The sequence below is a fragment of the Ammospiza caudacuta genome, chromosome 1 (assembly GCF_027887145.1).
Source record: "Ammospiza caudacuta isolate bAmmCau1 chromosome 1, bAmmCau1.pri, whole genome shotgun sequence".
Taxonomy (NCBI): Eukaryota; Metazoa; Chordata; class Aves; order Passeriformes; family Passerellidae; genus Ammospiza; species Ammospiza caudacuta.
Genome location: NC_080593.1, coordinates 129,863,030 through 129,882,675, shown reverse-complemented (window position 1 = coordinate 129,882,675; position 19,646 = coordinate 129,863,030). Strand labels below are relative to the sequence as shown.

The window sequence follows — 19,646 nt, the reverse complement described above, 5'->3', positions numbered from 1 at the left end:
GATATTTCAACAAGGGCTCTCTGAGACCTTGGTTGAGTATATCTAATTTTTTTTATAAAAATAAGGAATAGAAGATTAAAATCAATTTATTCCTCATACAGAGAAATCCACTAGCAAAAAATTGAAAATATAAATTTAAAATATAATTGACTGAATTTGCAGGTAGAGAAGATTATAAGAAGAGATTGCTACTGGACTAGATTTAAGTGATTTGCAGTCACAAATAATGAATGTAGCCTTGGAGTCAGCTTGAAGAAAACATTTCTGGAGTAAGGAATAATCTACAGCGCATTATTATGTTTTTAATGTTAGTAACAACAATATGAAATGTAGATATGTTGCTGTACTTTTTATTGCTGACCTGATGAGTTACATTGAAGTTCTTTTGATGTATTCCAACTGCAGCCTTGGGAAATGAAGCTCAGGGTTTGGGTATTGGGGATTTTTTTGTTTGTTTTTTACTTTTTTTGAAGAATGTGTATGTAGTTTAGTAAGAAAGATTAAATCAAAACAACAAATAATTGAGATATGTCAGAAATTGTATCGGAACACTCTATTCATTAAAAATCATTATATAAGCCATTATTCAACAATTTCTTTATTTTAAAATTTTAGAACATTTCTTAGCATTCATTGGTTGATTTGGCACTAATTTGCAAACTATTTTCACATGAAGGTTGTGTGTACATATGTGTATGTGTGTCCCTGCCTCCCTGCCTTTATACTGTCCACACTTTATCAGCACTCAGGGCAAAGTGTTAAGAAGCATTTAAGATTTTGAAGGAAAGACAGATCATCATGTCTCAGATAAATGCTTTGATCTCTAAGGTATAGGAACATTCTGTAAAGTATTCTTCCAGTGCTGGAGAAAAAAATGTAGATCAACTGTTACTGTGACAAAAGAGGAAGCTAAAAGATTATGTCCTCAGGTTGGCTGTGGGTTACCTGGGGAGGCAGGAGGTCTTGTTCTGTATTTGTCAGAGAAAGACTACGTGTGTTCCTCCTGTGCTCCTACGTGTGTTGTTTTTGGGTACTGGATGAGTTTTGTTCCTGTTACATCAGGGTAGGGAAGCATCGACACTGTTTTAATGAGGCACCTGAAGGTTTCTCTGGTGTAGGAACATCAGCAGTCTGGCATAAAATCTTGACTGCTGACTTTGTGTCACTTCGCCTTGGTGTCACTTGGCCTTGATGCCATTAAGCAGCACACTGGTGCTGCAAGGTGGGCCTGGATTCATTCCAGATACAATTCAGTACATCTGGGACAATTCATACATCACGGTTTGAAGCCATTTGCTTTCCCCTAGTAGAGGTTTGACACACTGAAAATATTTTTCTCTGTGTGAGCTCTAGAGACTGATGTTCTTTAATTTTCTTACGGACCTTGTTTCGCAAAAAGTAAGACTTGTATTCCATGAATTTAGTCTTAATTAATTCTTCTTCTTGCATCCTGCATGCATGAGTTGAGATCTTAAGTATATGATTCAAAACAGTTTCTCATCTTTTGACAGTTTATCCCACAGTTTTAATGACTTCCTATTGTGCTGCATTGGTTTAAGAAGCATTAGCCAAATCCACTTTTGACTTATTTTTACAGTAGTTGTCACCATATATTATTAATAACATAATTTCTTTCTGAGCATTCTTCATATAAAATTAAAAATAGAAAGAAGTTCTGAGTACTTTTAATACTTTTCATTTGCAGAAAAAGATGACTAAATTAAGTACGTCCTAATGAAAAAGAGAAGACTTCAAGTCTAAAACTAGAAATGCACTGATAAAAATTGGTTCCCAAAAATGTTAGGTGCTGAAAAAAAGATAAAACCTGAAGTGGATTTAATTGAAAAAAAAAAAGACAATCCAGTAAAAGAGAAAATATAAAAATATGTTTCAAGTGAAGGGTAGTTGTGAGAAACACTATTACTGGTTGTAGTATTGAGGAAAGAAGAGAGGAGGCAAGTATTGGCATAAGAGAAATCCTCATCATTAGTATCTGGTATTTTGCTGCATCATCTTGTACTTCTGCAGTTTGCTGCACCATTTCCAATTCAACTGCAACATTCCTGGTGCTAAGCTGTCATGGTTAGAAATTCAGAAAAGCTGAAATATGCAACTATTCTTCTAATATATTATTTCCACATTTTAAATTTTTTTCATATGAAATATTCTAAACTAATCTAATATTCTAAAAAAAGTGTAAGAAATGCTGAGGTTGTACCTGACACTGTGTGCTGGAGCACACCAGGCCCCCTCTCCCAGGCAGCACAGGTGAGTGTCACTCTCACAGGGAATGGCACAACACCAAGTGTCACCCCAGCTGCATTATTCACTGTGCTGTGTAGGTGCAACAATTCAATCTAAAGAAACAACTGCATCTAAAGATTGTCCGTCTCGTCCTGGTGGGAAAAATCTGCAGTGGGCACCTGTCAAATCCTTCTAGCCCTAAAGGTGCACCAGCTGGTTGAAATACTCTGACTCAAGAATCCCATATTTTATGTAATCTACATAAGATCTTTTTGGATAAATATTTAATATTTTTTCATCTCTCTTTATACATAAGTCAAAGCTGATTATCACAACAAATGACAGGATAAAGTTTACGTTATGGGAAGTGAGAGTGATAGTAGGAGACTGATGATCTAGAAAATGTATGGTTTCTTTCACAATATTTACTATCTGACCAAAGTTGGCTTTGGTTAAAACAACAAGGGAATAGATGGTGGCGCTTTGCCTTGGGGAAAAAGAAAAAGATTTTAGAAACTACATTGTGCAAAGTACATTTTTAACTAAACTTATTTGTCTAACCAGAGAGTTGGAGGGCAACACTGACATTTTGGCACTTTGAATAAGCATCAGCATCTTGTGCTAGTTCCCAAACAGAAAGCCGTCCTTTGAGCTTTCCTTAAAACATATTTTCTCATCTTTGTAAAACATAGAAATGGAAATGAAATTAGAAAGTGTTGAAGAAAAGGTCAAATGTTTGGTTAATTCCAATGGGTAGATTTATTTTTATTTCTCAGTTGAAACAATAACCATTGTTAGAAAAACTCTTGCAATTTTCTAGAAGTTAGTGAAGTTTTTGACTTGATCTGGAGTACTGCCAAACCCCATATACTCAATCTAAATGTTGTACTTAACTGCTGATAAAACTAAACAGCCATTTGAATTTAATGCTGATATGCCATAAATTTAACTGAAGCTATAGAAAAGAGGTCATTTGGAACCTTTTCTGGAAGTGTCTGCATGCTCATGCTATGACTTTCCTCAAAAACATACAGTAGCCTGTCTTGCTTTTTGTAATGTTGTTGTTTTTTTCTTTTTAAGGTTAACATGAGGCAAAAGTATTTATTCAAAGAATGATATTTTTATTTGATTTTTATTTCCTCACTCTTGTCAGTTCAAACGTTATTACAGAGTGTTACTGAGAGGATTAACTATTTTCTAGATGCTGAGCTCTCAAAGAATTATCAAGGTTTAGTAAAGCTTTACTTTTGATGGGGAACTTTTTAATAATAAGTGACTTTGGTGGCTGAGACAACTACAGTTTTTATGTTCAGAACTAAACCAGGATGTCTGAAAAGGACACTCACCTAGAGTCAGAGAGAGAGTGAGTCTCTTCTAAAATTTGCATTAAAATAGCATGGAAAACAGTGGACTTCCTGATATTCTTCAGTGTTCTCCCATATTTAGATTATTTGTTGTATATTATGAAAAATTCCTTTGGATTACTTTATGCCTGCTTTTTATCTTATTCTAAGTACAATCTCCACTATTTGGCCTGAATTACTGTTAATGGTATTTTTGTCTAGCAGTGACTATTCCTTAAATTAAAAAGTAGTTTTATTAAGGTCATTGAGTTTTTTGATTTGCAAATTAAGAAGATACTTCTGGACTCATTTGAGAAAAAAGAATATTTTATTGTGAACTGTGTATATTCATAGAGAAAAAGAAAGAATCACATTCTTGCTAGGAATAATCATATTAGGATTTTATTTCCATGGTTTGGTAACAGAATGTTCTGTTTGAAATTTCTCATTTAGTACTCACTACACATGGTACTTCAAAGATGATAGAGTCTGTTTCAGCTTGTATATCTGTAGTGTCATGAAATCATTACAGTGACAGTGTACTTGAACCTACATTTCCACCCATTTTAAAAATCCAAGCAGCCTTTTATAGGACAGCAGCCTATATGGACCATCAACAGCCACAGAGAAAAGGCTGCAGGATGCACACAGATAACACTTTCACAAGTTTACATTTTGAATGTTAGATATCCATCCATTTTCTTGCAAAAGGAAAATTATTATTATTATTATTATTAATAATAATAGTAGTAGTAGTAATAGTAATAGTAATGTTGTCATAATCTAACATACTTTGTGTCAGTTTACTTTGAATTGGTAAGATTAAAAATGTTTTCCATATCTGTCATATTATTCTCCATCACTGGCTATTTCTGTGACTGTAGAAGTGATAACATCTGGGGGCAATGGTTGTGAGGAGCTTTGCACTTTACACAATAAGCAAAGTTAGCAGATTCTTAACAGCCCAAAACAAAAATGGAGCTTGGAGCATTGGATCTCTCCTGTTAATTGGTGTAGATTTGGTTTTGCCATGAGATCCCAAAGGGTTTAAAATTGATAGTATTTATGCTAACTACCTATTTTGTCAGAAGAAAGAGAATTAAAGTGTAAAAATAAAAAAATTGACAACCTCCAAATGCTAACAGCACTCAAGTCTGGAGAATGTAGTTCTGTGGAGCAGTGTACTTGATTCTGTCTGTAGCTCTTTTCCTGAGCAGTTGCATCAGAAATGCCAGTTTCAGATGCAGGACTAATTGATGCAAAAGTTCTTATTGAGTAGTTTAATCTGCCCAAATTAAAGACTTAATTTAAATCAAGTTCCATGTTTTGAAAATAAATCTGAATTAGTTGTTAAAAACACTTTTTCAACTTAAATTAGGCATGCATGGTTGCTTGTTCAGGTTTTTTGTTTGTTTGCTTCTTTGTTTGTTTGTTAATTTGTTTTGTTTGGTGGGTTATTTTTGTTAATTATATCTTTGCATAGACTTTTTTACCAAAATATTTCTAACTTCCTTTATAACTTACAGAAACACAATGATAATAAGAATCCATAATAATAAGCTATACATATACTATAATCTATGTATAAACTATAAGCTATATATGTATTATAATCTATAGTAAGACACTATAGAATGTAGAACACTAATTTTTAAGAACGGACCACATTATTGTGTAAACAAGCCCCTGTTTTGTATGTCAGTTGTTAAATATTAAAGACAGCAGAATATTTGAAAAGTTACATAGGCACTAACTTTTGGATAAGATGTTCTGTTCCAGAGTGTTTAAGATGTGTAATTATTCTCTTCACCCCAGGCCTCTAAGAACTAATCTAAATTTTATTGTTAATGATAATACATTTGTTTAGATCGACTTGTCCCAAATGATATTAGGTGTATTATAATGTAAGTTACATAATATTTCTGATTTTTTTTTTTTGATTTACACTAGAAGTTACATGGGAAGACCAGCAGAAAAAGGTGAATGGTACAATAACTGATGACAAACCATTGCCGAAAAAGAAACACCAGTCTGAGACAGGTTTGTCAGGGTTTGGAAAACCACATGAAAGCATGAGACTATAAAACCACATTTCATGCTTTTGTAATGCGTGTGTGCTTTATGTACCTTATTTTTTCACTTTGGTGTGAAATATTTAGCATGTAGAGACCATTTAGATGATATAGTTTTGTTTTAGAATAGCCAAAATAGATCTGCTTTTGTAAACAATTGTGTTAGAATGCACATACATTAGAAAAGAAGTGTTCTGGCACAATATTAGATATATTTTGCTTTTAGTTTTGAATTTTGTTAAGACTAAATAAGTTTGTGCAAGCCTCAGGAATCCAAATATAATCTATGCTGATTCTTATTTAGTTGACCAAACCAAGGTATCCTGCATGTATGGTGAGAAAATAATCTTCTACAGGCTTAAATCTGAAACCTTCTTTCACCATCACACAAGGCACAAATAATGTTCCAGTGTAATTTTTTATGCAAGCTGCAGTTTATATCTTCATACTTGGAAATTCTCAAATCTAAAAGATCTCTTCTTTCCTCCATTCTGTACACAAATGGATTTCTTCTGAAACTAAAAATTGTCATAAACTTTTTTTCACCCCAAATGGCAAGTTCAATTATTCAGCTATCTTTGTTCCTACAAATGCATAGCAATAAAATGTAAACGTAGTAATAATAACGATGATGATAATAATAGTGTTGTTCTGTCTTCACAATCAGAGAATAAAAGGTCCTAATCACATTAATTTATACACTTGCAAAGGGGAAGCACACTTTTAGGAGTAGAGAAGGTAGGGAGGAGAGAAGGAAGGGGAAGGAAAGAGAAATGGGATCTTTATATTGCAGGTTTCATCCTGTATTTAAAGATTGATGGAATCTACTCAAGTAAATGGGATTTTTCAGTTGCAAGAATATCTTGGTTCAGTTTTGTATTGCAAATAACTCTATTGGGCATATTAGTTGTCTGACTCTAATAACAACCCTTCTCCCAGTTGCACAAATTAAAATTTACAAGATTGGCTGGCTGTGTCACCTCCTAAATTAATAATGTATTCTCACCTAAATTATAATATATTACTGATAATATCCAAAGTTTTTGCTGAAGTTCAACTATTGTACAGCTGAAAGTACCAGACTCAGAACTGAAGAAAACCAGTGAAATCTGTCTTGATTCTAACCCAGGAATTAGACAACCTAGTATTAAAAATCCAGATGTGCCCTTGCATTTCCTGTTCCCCAACTTTTTGATGCATCAGAAGAAGTTGCAGGATAAAACAAATGCTGTTTATAACAGTCAGGATCAGAATATCATATATCTTCTTTTCTAGCTGTTTTAACTGTTGCATGATAGATTCAAAATACAGCGTCTCCACTCTTGTCTTTCCAGGGAGAGTTGAGCACAATAGTGCCTCTGCCCTGACTTTTCTCTTATGTAGTATCTAGGTAGGAACATTAACTCCATCTTACAGCTGAGGTGGGCTTAAGACTGTGTTCTAGACATATAATTCATTTATAGTTATTGGCAGTACTTTTAGGGCCACCTTCTCCATATTTTAGAAAGAGGTACCATATTTTTTAGATGGGGTATTCTACATTTTGGAACATGAGTAAAATCTTAGAATTGAAAGACAAAAACAGGCAGAAGAATAGAAATCGGAATCAAATATGGCAACAAAAAGTTCTCACTTTACAGGTGTTCTGTATATTAACATGGTAGTCATCTGATTTCTACCTATTTTTCTGTCTGGAAAAGAACCAGTGATCTCCAGTCAGAATTGGTTTGGAAAGCCACAGTCACCATTATTAAAATCTAGAATAGATAAAAGTTAAGTAAAAGTTGTGTTCTTCACTTTACAGTCTTAAGTCTTTCTGTGAGGGCTGATGCCTGATAAGAGCATAACTTCTGTTTTAATTTGCATTATCAGTAATGTTTGTAATCAGTAATGCATGGGGTGGTGATACACGAGGCAGAGACGTTGAGGTGCTTCTGAACAAGCTGCAATGGGCCTCAAATGGCACATCCCTACATGCCTCAGATGCTTTTCCAAACTGAATCTTTCAAAGAGCTTTATGTACTTCCACGGTAGGAGTGGAGTAATGCAGCTTCCAGGACTGGCATAATCTGCCATGTGTGCACACCACTGTTCCCTACAGACATCCCTGTATCATTTCAGTTACCTTTCAAGGCATAGCAGTCAGGACATCTAGAAGAAGGTGCCACAACACTGTACTCACGTCTGGATGTTGAGTTATATTGTATGTATGACCATGATCTAATCGTGATGCAGCCTGACAGAAGCTACCTAAGGAAACTTCAAATTCCTTGAACCCTTACAATTTAGGATTTACCCTCTGCACAGGACTGCACCTTCTTTCATCTGTGAATGCTCTAAGTGTTGGGTCTGCACAGAAGACAGTGAAGAGATACTAATGAAACTTAGTTCCTGAATTCAGAGGGTGCAATGGAGGCAAGAAGGAATAGGGACACCTCATATTCCCCAGTTTTGATTGCCTTTTCATCTGTTGATGAATTTTCTGATTTGATCTTTTATGAAAGCATATACTGTCTTTAAGTGCATTTTGTCTGTTAAGAATTTAACCTAACCAGTGCCATGGAAATAGCCATGGCAGTAGTATAGCTAAGAAAACCTGGGAGAACAAATAGGCATTGATTACATGAGTACCATGAGTGCAGAATTGAGATCTGTGAGCAAATGAATAGATAACAAAAGTGATTTCAAACCCCAGAAAAATAGCAGTAATGCTGTACCTTGTAAAGCATTAATATTCTAGAAATATGCATGACTGGAAATGGGATTAGCAAATTTGTTGGAGGGAAATTGAAGGTCATTAAATTACATAGCAAAATTATTCTTGTGTTGCAGACTTTTCAATAGAAGTTGATGATAAGATTTCTCTTCCTGAATATCAGAAACCAAAGTGATGGGTTTTTTTAACAGTGTTTTAAAATTTTACGTTCTGATGAAATTTGCAGAATCAGTGTTAAGCATATTTCAAAGACTCAGTTTTATTTATGTCAAGATTTTGAAGGATTGGAAGGGTAAAACTGCAGATTCATAGGTAAGCATAGCATAAAAATTCAAGCTATATTTTGAATCTGTCCCCTTCCTTTAACTGATGTCAGTACTCTGTCAGAGAATACTGCATTCTAGACACCACTACATCAAAAAGCATGAGAAACAGTTACTTGTTCATCCCTGAGATTATTAAGTACCTTCAGCACTCACCACTGCATCTGAGCTGGAATAGATGGTATTTGAAAGAAAGTGAATAAAACTCTGGTCCTCTAATCAGATTTTGTTTTTCAGTGAAAAGAAAAGAAAAAGAAATACAGGAGGCAAACATTTTCACGTGGTTTTGCATTTTATATATGAGGCCTTAAGAGAAGAAGTTGGAAAAGAAGGTTGTATGTAGAGAATGCGTCCTGTACTGATACGGATAAAACTAGGCAGGATGCTGTTTTTCTTAAAAAGCAATTCTTTTCATCAGTATCATCACTAGTGTCTTTTGACCCCATCAAAGTAATTAAAATGGGAAAAGGACATAGTTTAGGGTACCATGGCAGAGATACTCATTTCTGTTCCATTTCACGATCCAAAATATTGGAAGCTGAATACAGCCTAGCAACCTGTGTCTCCATCCAGAGGTGACAATACAGAAACTGCCTTTGTAGGATAGCAAAGAAGAGTATTGGCTTTCCCCTGTTTTTCCTACAGAGAGGTAGTAGATTTGATGGCTATTATGTGAAACATTCCTGTAATGGTTTCATTTTCTCTGGCTGTTGAGCACATTGATGTGTCATCAAATATCCAACCTTTACAACACAAACTTTTGATTTCCAATGAGCAGTTGAAGAACAGAACGGTGAGAAAGTGCTGAACATACATTAACATTATTGAACAAAAGAACACAAGTTAAAATGGATTTATAAATCTTGGATTGGAATTAAGTAAAAATTGAGTGTCCTTGTAATTATTTTGGGGAAAGACATATTTCTGTAATATGGAAGTAAAAGAAAATCTTAGAGAAATCCTAGCAATGGTAGGTTAAACACATCAGAAAATATAAAGTTAATGTATGCTTAAAAATGATAAGTCTTTATATGGGTAGATTTGCTTTCCATTTAAAGGGAATCATGCTTATTTTTATCTGTGGAACATTTAAGTCTCTCTCGTGGGTAGGACTGTGCCATGACACCTGCATAGACAAAGACTTTCACAAATCTAATGTTATGTAATGAAAACTAATTGTAGCTTATCCATTACCATGAATTCAGTTGTAGTGTGAAAACAGTAGTCCAAAATCATTCAAAATTGTGTGTATTTCAATAGAAGTTTGTAGTCAGAATTCACAGTATGAGAGATTGAAAATTATAGAAAGGGAGAAAAGAGTTGGAAAATAGAGTTGGAAAATAGTTAGAAATTAGTTGGAAAAGGCAAAGTAAGGGTAGGGCAGAGAGAGAGAGAATTAATTGCCTTCTCAGGATTCATAATAATTCCAATCCAATGTGTAACTACAGTGCCTTAATATTTTGAAGTGTTAGTATTTTGTCTTTTTCCCCCCTTATAAAATTACCATGTGAACTTTACTCAGAGAAGCAAAACAATAAAAACTCTCTCTGGATTCTTCATTTAGTTTATCTTTTGAGATTTATGAAAGTTATGCAATCTACTTTGTTTAATTTGAATTAGAGATTTTATGATACTGAGAATATTTACAATTCCTTCTGCTGTTTTCTACTATTGTCTCTACTATCCTTGTCTTTGGATAAGAGTAAGATTTTTCATACTTACTGTCTTTAACTATTGTGTTTTTATGTAGTGTGTATTACATATAGTCTATATTATGTAATTGTAGAATTAAATATATTGCTTTAGTCTTTCCTGTATTTTCTTGCTGTATTTTTGAGTTAAAATGTCAGCATACATCCAGTATACAGATGCTATTTTGTGTGTTTAGGTTTATGCTTTAAGGTAAAGAACTCTGACTAAGAGGGAACTACCTCATTAAGAAGTTCAGAAGTGTGGGACAGGCTCTGTATTTAATTGTGGCTTAATGCTTTTGGAGAATATTAAGTAATACTGATTTTTTTTCACATCTCAATGTAGTAAAATGGCCTTTTCATCTACATCTTCTGCTAACAAATATTTGTACTCTTAGCTTCTCTATCTACTCTTGTATATATGTATCCTTAGCATTGCAGAGTTAGAATAATGTCAGGGGATATCTTACGTGAGAGCTAAATGTATTATATCAGTCATCAGGTCTAATCTCATCCAGATTAATGACATATAATTATGGAACATACAGACTCTATGGAGCATTTCTGTCTTAGAGTCTCTTCCATGTTTTAAGATGATGCTTATTTGATTGTACTATTGCAGATCATATTTTATGAGGAGTGTCCAGAAATGAGACTTTACAAATCTGAGCTTCTGCTTGCAGTGCAAGATCTTTGGTTCTTAGGAAAAGATAAAAATGAAATTAAGAAAACTCTTGAGGGAGAAAAAAGCCAGTAATTAACTTATATCTCTCTGTCCTTTGCTGCTTTAGGAATTTTGGTTGGGTGTGTTTGCCATGTAACAATTTTTGAACACTGAGTTCCTAAATGCTTCTCTTCAATGGGTGACATTACTTACAATGAACAGTTCTATGTTTAAGCATAATAAAAGAGATGGTACTTATTTTGGGCAGGTTTCAGACTTAAAGTTTTTGTTAACTTTTTATGTTTATTTATTGAGATTATCATCTGTTTCTAAATCTGCATATAATAGCCTTATACATAATACTCTCATACATTGAGATGAACAATTGGTGAAAATAAATGATGGTTCCACAAAAAAAAAAGCAATAACTACAAATGAAGACTGACTATATACATGATGTAAATTTAATAGAATTGGTGACATTGTTTTATTCTTACATTTAAACCTATTTCTATCAAAAGGATTATTTTGTAGAATAAAAGCTACAAAACCAGAGAATTTTCACACTATTGTTTGAGATTTCTGGCATGGTGCCTTAATCAAGAGAAAAAGTGATTCACATAAGTTGTACTGTTTTTAAATTAATCAGTCTGTTAGTACTTTCTTCTTCACATCACTATTTGGAAGAAGTTGGTGCATTGCCATGCCACAACTTCTACGAATTATTTAATATTTCCAACAATAAATACAAAAATATTATAATCCATTTATCTCAACAGATGAGGTAGCAGTTGGTCAGGTATCCACAGTGAGACAACAACTATTATCTTTTTTCCCCTCTGGCTTCTATTAGAAGTATTCTTCTAATATGTTTGATAAGTAAAAATCTAAAACTGAAAAATATTTGTAATTATGAATGGTTTTTGTTTGCCACTTTGAAATGTAAATTTTTTTCATAACAAATACTTTGCATGAGGACTTTTAAAAAGGCTATTTTAAAAAAGTATTGGTATATGTGACTGATATGCATGTAAATACTGGTAATTTGATCCTAAAATATTCAGAGACTTTCTTGCTATTCAGTTGTGTTTGTCTGGCATAACTAGAATACCTTGCATTATCTTACCAGACATGTTCCAAGTTTGGAAATAACATGATTCAATACTTTGAAAATTTATAGAGAAGGATTTCTCTTACTGCAGTATATGTCTCAAAGCTACTAATTCTTATGGATATTAAAAAAAATCAACCAAGGAGTGGGGGTCTTGGTATAGACTTTCTAATAACTGCTTTTGCTATAGTAGGAATGCTCACTTCAGGGTTATACATAAGTAATATCAATATTTTCAGAACATTTTGAATACTTTTAGCTGTGTTTTGGTGGTGCTAAAACATTATTTATTTATGTATTTAGCACTTACAGCAACTATAGCTACATTATATTAGTATGAGTGTAACATGATGTGGAGAAGTAGATCTTTCTATTTACTTATTTGTATTTCTTCCAGTGGATTCTTTGTACTTGCCCAGATAAAAAAATATTTATACTCCATTATTGTTTTTTTAACATGCAAAAACTTAGCAACCTTTGTCAAAACTACAGCTGCTGTGCTTTCACACTACATATCTCATATATAGCTCTAATATGTCTTCATTCTGCAAGGAAATTTAATTGCCTAAAAATGCATTCTAATTATGTACATTTCAAGCTGCTTGGTTTTGCAACAACTTTGGTAGTGTCTTTGCATTTGATAGTAGATTGAAATATAATCTAACACTATAATATAAAATTGTTGAAATACAGAAGACAATGGTTATCAGATAAAATTTGGTGTTGTCTTTAATTTTGTTTTACTGATTTATGTTGCTTATTCTAATTTTGCATTTTTTCAATGGTATCTTGATATTGACTGTAAAACAATGATAAAATTACAGATATTTTTGTGGTGTGTAAAACTTTCTGGACTTCTTTGTCTAGTATCTTCAGCATTAATAATTTATGAGCAGTGTTTTGTGACTTATTAGAAAACTGCATGTTGAAATTTGACCAAGCTTATAGATTTTTTTTTTCTATTTCTGATGATTTTGGGGAGAAAGCATTTGTTCTGCTAGCACCTGTGGCTTCACAGTTCTTTGCAATTGTTATTACTTTTCAAGACGAATTCCTCCCATTCTTTTGCTACAAATAGATTTTCAGTACATAGCAGACACTGTCCCTCAGATGTTTTCCATGTCTAAAATGGCAGTGTGCTTTTGAATGCGAAGTAACAATATAAGTGATGAGATAGTTGCTTTGGCATTTGACTTGCATGCATTTGTAGTAACAGACTTGTGTGAGATGAGACCAACATTAGTTCTGGAAAAGTATTCTGAGCTGACCATGAGAGTTAATAGCTATACATTCTCTTTTCACACGTTCTGTATTTTGGTCTTGATAATTTTGCCTTTGGCAGAGCATTAAAATAATGCAGTCCTTTCCAGAGTGTGTTATGTGGATTCTGAAATGTCTGAGCTTGTACATACATTTGCAAAAAAAAAAAAAAAAGTATTTTCTGTTTTGGGTATCTGAAGTTTGGTTCAGCATAAATTACAATAATTTAATAATTGAAAAATCTAACAACAGAAGTCCCTTGAACATTAAACTGAGTGTTCAATACTTGAAAGAGAAAAATAATATTTGCATTCAAGTAGATAACATTCAAAAAAATGAACAGACATGATCAAAAGTATTTATGCTAGTTAACATACCTTTTGCTATCCAGCTTTTTCTTCAGCATCATTACAGGGATTGACTTTGCTGTCAATTATAACTTTTATTATTTCCTCAGCTTCTATACTAACTCTGTCTTTCCTGTTCTTTTCCAATAACAATAGTTTAACCACTTCTTTCTCAGCTTTCTTTTTTCTTCTAGTGTCTTTTTTTTTTTTTCTCCACTTACTAACTCTGCTCTGCAGACTTCTCTCTAAAACAATTTTTGGCCCTTTCCCTCAGTGTCAGTTTTAACCTTCTGAATACATCCTCTCACGCCCATCTCCTTTGTCTATGTCTGTACATTACACGATGTGATCACAGAAGAAGCGGAATCATCAAGGAGAACAAACTCAGGTCTGTCTCTTCTACTGCTTTTCTCTGTGTTATTTTTTCTCATTTTACCTTTTCTATAGATTTTATCACAGCTCACTTCACATACTTTTCCCTCTCTTCCCCCTCAATAAACTAGCAAAATATTGACAAGGTTTAAGAATTTCATTTTAAGACACTTATGTAATTTCTATAACCTACAAACTGCACTCTATAAAAGTCATGAAAGGTAGCTGATGACAAGTAGGCTATACCTTAAGACTTTAAACTGATTTGAATTCTATCACATCAGTTCTTATTTCCCATCTCAAATAATTTGAAAATTAGCCCTTACAGTTCCAGCTAACACATGAAAACAATCTATAATTTGTTTTATCTATACATTTGAAAACTGCTACAAAAACTGCAGAAGCTCTTCTATACCTAGTTCTTTTTGACTCTGGGAGGATATAATTTCAAAACAGAATAATTTCAGTAAGTTAAATTTCATGCACTGGAATTCCAAACTTAGTGTTTGATTTTGAATAAAACGTGTTTCAATTAGAAGTAGAGTTTTTAGTGAACAAAAGCTCTCTTCTCATGCCAAAAAGTGCAAATCAAAAAGTTATGATAGTATGGGAGCAAGAAGTCAGAACACTGAAGGAGTCCTCACTTAGCTGCATTATGAGGGATATTGTACATTACTTATGGTTTCTTTCATAACAAATTTTAAGCTGCCATTTAATTGAATTTTCCATGTAGTTTATATTACTGTCAGAGAACTAATATCTATCAAGGCATCCTAGCCCTGAAAATGCAGTATTTGTTCATATTACTCTGCTTCTTCAGTTGGGGTATGTAGGACAACATACCTCAATTCCCCAAATTTAATTAAATTAAATTCAGGTATAAAATTCAAATTTTACAATTACTGTGTAAAAGCTTTAATTAATTCCCTGTTTATCTGCTATTATCCCAACAAAATAGAGAAGCCACTTGGATGCCATTTAGGTTAGCAAATCTGGAGAAGTTTTGGGATATATTGACTGGTCCATAAAATTTAGGTGATATTTACTGAAACATTTTTGTCTTTTCTATACTATGACTGGCTCCCTCAGAGCTCAGTTTTACCATTCATACTGGTCTTGTCCAAATTAGAACCATAGAATTTTTACAGAATCTTGCAGATGTTATTTGCTGTGGTTTTCATGTTAAACAAATCTCAATATAGAAATTGTTAAAATTACAGAGTAAAAAAAAGTTGAGGATAGGTAGGGAAGATAACTGGCAGTATTTTGTGAAAGTGCTCTTTTGTAAATCACTGTTATTAGGAATTAATAAATTTTGCTGTGGAAAGACTGAGTTTACTTGCCTTGTGCTTATGATTCACTGCCAGTTCCTGTGCAATGATTCTGAATCTCTTTTATTACAAAAATGAAGTTAGAAGATTGGGTGAGCCATTTCCTATCTGTTCATAATAAAAGCTGTAGGCCTTTTTATTCCAAAACCTTCCTCTGAGTTATTTATTGAATCCATATATTAAATCAGAATATGGAATCTGTTCATATCTCTCTCAGTGCTGGAAGAAATCAGGCCTTAAAATGGTCAGAAAAAAACATTTATTTTCACCACCTGTGTTTCTTGAACATATATAAGTAGTTAATACTCTTTATTATTAAATTTTTTGACATTGCAATTCTACAAAACACTACTTAGCTCAAAGTGTTAAATAAATGTATTTGGCACTGATTTATTTGTCTAGCACACATTTGCAAAAGCATGATCAGCTCTGCCCTTGCAATAATTGTTATTAGTACCTCTAAACTCAGGAGAAAATTGTTGTGTGAATAGTAGCATATTTTCAGATGCATATTTGAAACAGGTCCTCTTCCACATTTGCCTTAGTAACAAATTAGGTTACACATTTCAGTACAAGGCACTGAGCACAGCTAAAAAGCAAGGGATTCATTTCACATGCCTACTTTAGAACAGAGTGTTTTCCCATTGCTTTAGAATTTGCTTTAAAAAGTGTGAATCTAGGATTATCAATTTACAAGTTTTCTTAGGAAATGGTTTTCACATAGTTTATTTATCATGGTTTATTTTTCATGCTACCAAACATTAATGTATTTCAGAGGATTAGCTATTGATTTGAGGTGTTATTAGACCAAGAAGAATTTTAATATCAATTTTGTTATCTGACAGCAGTAAAGCTTGATAGCATCCTTAATGATTAAACCCTGTTTTTCTTGGGTGAAGGAGGAGCTTTGCGATCCAGGCCTTTCACTAACCTGCTTTGAGATGCAGGGTTTTCATATTTTTCAAATTAACACGTTTCATAGGTTTAGATGTTGTCAAAACTGTTGAGAATGTTTTCACTAAGAGTATTTCCATTCAGGAGAAGTGGAAGTGAGCCCTTGTCTGCCCAAAAGCCTTAGTGAGAAGCATACATCTTTATTTTCATCTCTAAGATGGGTGAGAACAACCAGTTATCATCGTGGCAAAAATTACTAGCAATTGCACATAATACTTACTGGGTTCTTCAAACATAAAATACATTCTTCAGAATTCCAACAATTGATCTAGCTGACTCAAGTAACTACCCAAAAAATGATCATCCAAGCATTGCAAAGGCAAATCCATGCCAGTACAAAGGCAGTCAGTGCACAGACAGCAGAAATAGTGCTGAGTGAGTAATTCTAGGATGAGAAGGGCTGGCATAGTGATACCCATCCTAAACTTTCTAACATGAATGGAAGTTAGAAGAGAGTGGGGACTGTTCCATTTCTAAAGGGCCATGAAAGGAATGGAAATAGATATTGAAGTCCTTTTTTGCAACCTCTGACATAAAACTGTCATGTTAAGAGCACACAAAGGCTTGATTAGAGTTTTTGTTGACTTTAACAGTGAAATTCAAATAGACAAGGACTTTGAAATACCATTTTTTAAGTGCTTTATTATGAAGCTTCTTTGTAATAACATGATTGATGGAAATGAAGCCTACAAAAACTAACAAACCCTGCTGAGGATGAGTGACCAAATTGGAAGAGCTCAAAAACCTGGACAGTGAAGCGCCAAACAGTGAACAGGTGTGGCAAATTAACTGTAGGAGAAAACAAGGACAAAAAAGTCACAGTTCAGAGTGTTTAAGAAATCAACTGCAGTAGAAGACAAGGAGCACAGGTCTGTTAATTCATTCTTATCTTACAGAACCATGAGAGGTTTTTCAAGTCTTCCAAAAGTGAATCTTCTGTGATATACTTACCCTTTATAAACAGAACATGACACCCCTCTGCTTCTGAGTTATTATTACAGTCAGTATTCTGTGACACACTTTCCTTTATAGAACAGGATGATGCCTTGTTCTGTTTCCATTTTCCTTATGTTGAAAAAACATTTCTGGGTAGGATTTGTAACATTTTAGCACAACTATGATTAAATTACTTGTGCATCTCTGAACACTTCTGTGATATTTAGTTTGACAGGCTTATTTACAATCTGGTGCCTTATACTGTAAAAGAAACATTTAAAGCATCTAAATCTGTATTTGGTCAACAAAACCCAAAGGGTAAACTCCAAATTCAGTCTAATTTTCTAAACTCTGAATTCAATCTACAGGTACTTAGCATAGTAATAGATGTATCACACTGGATGGCTGGGCAGCTCTTTGTTCTTATTTTTTAGTTTGTTTAGAATTAAATCCAGAAGCCAAAGACTTATGAAGTAGCCATCTGTACTAAACCACAAAAATAAATGCTGATGATCAGTCTGCTGAAGCTAAAATAGTAAATACATCAGACTATGTAATTTAAAATGACAGCATAATTTTGCAAAATGTTTGTTAGTTTAATTTGTAACTATTCTGAGTTCTAAATGCAGGTGATCATTTTGTGTTCTTTGGCTAAACCTTTGACTATCTTTCTAGTTATTGAGATGCTAATTGAGGTATTTTGCATTCTTCTATTGCTGAAGAATCTCTATTAATACCTGTTAGCTTTTCTGAGAGCAGAGGCACAGTTATTACCAAATGTTTATGCCTATGATTGGAAGTGGCTGTATCAGAATGTGGAATTCTCTGTGGTTAAGCTGTGGAATGTACCAGTGGTGGGAGCTCTGAGAAGCATGCTTGGCAAGCAGGATATTGGAAAGCTTTATAATAAGACTGCTCAGGTTTTCCTGAAAACAATGAAGAGCTTATAATGTGGCTGATCTGAATTGATTTTTATGGGTACAGAGTATAAGGGCCTACTGGCCACTCAGATATTTTTCTTTTACACTTTCAAAATCCTATTTCATGTCATTTATATAGGGAGGATGTGCCAGAATTCTTGGGAGAAGCAAAATGGGATATTTTAGCTAATATTTGGCTTACTACTTCTTTCTTCCATGCTTTTTCCATGTAGACCTCAGTATTTCATGAAAGCCACCAAAATGTGTGTACACCTTTGTATGAGGCACGGAAAAACATCACCAGCTACCCTGCAAAAATCATCATAGAAAAGGATCTAGGCAGCATAAAAAAAGGGCTAGCCATAGCCCTAATCATCACTTTAATAAAGATGCAAAATAGAACTTTCCAACTTGCTTAAAAATATATTTGCCCTTTACCATCTGCACTGATCTGTACCTAATGATGAAGACCTTAGCTGACCCTGTCAATTTATAAACCCAGGATTGTAGAGATTCTTCAACTTTAACTTGCCTGTTTAGATTACCACACCATTTTATTCAGTTCTTTTACTAAACAGTGCCATGTATTCTGTAAATAATCCAAAGGAAAGTTGTTAACATGCTTTTAGCATTGTGATAAAAATTTATTTAAGTGGCAAGAAATGTCCCCCAGGTTTTAGCCTTTCTTTGGTGTGTCAAGTTTGAAACCAACAAGAAAAATAAAAAGAAAAAAGCTGTCAAGCAATCCTCAAATAGCAAACAGGAATGTGAAGCCATGTTCCCTGCTAGGAAGCTGGCTGGCTGAAATAGTCTTTTTTTGAGCATGTCCTTTCAAGGGAAATAAGTTACATTTAAACAGTAATATTAAGTATCAAGAATATATAAGCTAATATATATATATATATTGAAGAACCCTTCAACAACCATTAATTATTTTTTCTTTTCGTTCAGACTGTGATGTGGATCGCAGACTTGGAAAGAACTTGTTTGCTGCAGCAATACTTTTTTTATATTTGCCACAGATCAGACAAAAACACCCGGAGTGAAGTTCAGTAACCATTTATATCACAGTATCTGATACTTTGCTAGACCTGTACCAGTTAGGCAGCTTAATTTTTCACACTGTTGAAAGCCAGAATGAAAAAATTTAGAGCTAACTCCTTAAGGTAGACTTGGAATTTAATAGCTCAGCAAACAGAAGGAAATGTTATCCTTTGAGTACAAGACGTTTAAGTGGCAAGTTTTGATGTTCGAAGCAAATACTTCTACATTTTATTGTTTATTTTTAGGAGACAATCTTCTTTCCTTTGCCTGATTTGATAACAGGGCTGTGAGGATGGTGAAGGGGTGTGAGTAGAAGCC

The 19,646-nt window shown here is 33.7% G+C and overlaps 1 protein-coding gene across 1 annotated transcript in view; it reads left to right on the top strand.

The window, feature by feature from the left end:
* RIMS2 (regulating synaptic membrane exocytosis 2) overlaps positions 1-19,646 on the top strand; it is a 443,432-nt gene that overhangs the window by 325,838 nt on the left and 97,948 nt on the right. Inside the window, exons 31-32 of the mRNA XM_058808280.1 lie at positions 5,538-5,627; positions 14,127-14,159. Of these exons, the coding sequence (XP_058664263.1) occupies positions 5,538-5,627; positions 14,127-14,159 (123 nt within the window). The remainder of the gene's footprint in view (positions 1-5,537; positions 5,628-14,126; positions 14,160-19,646) is intronic.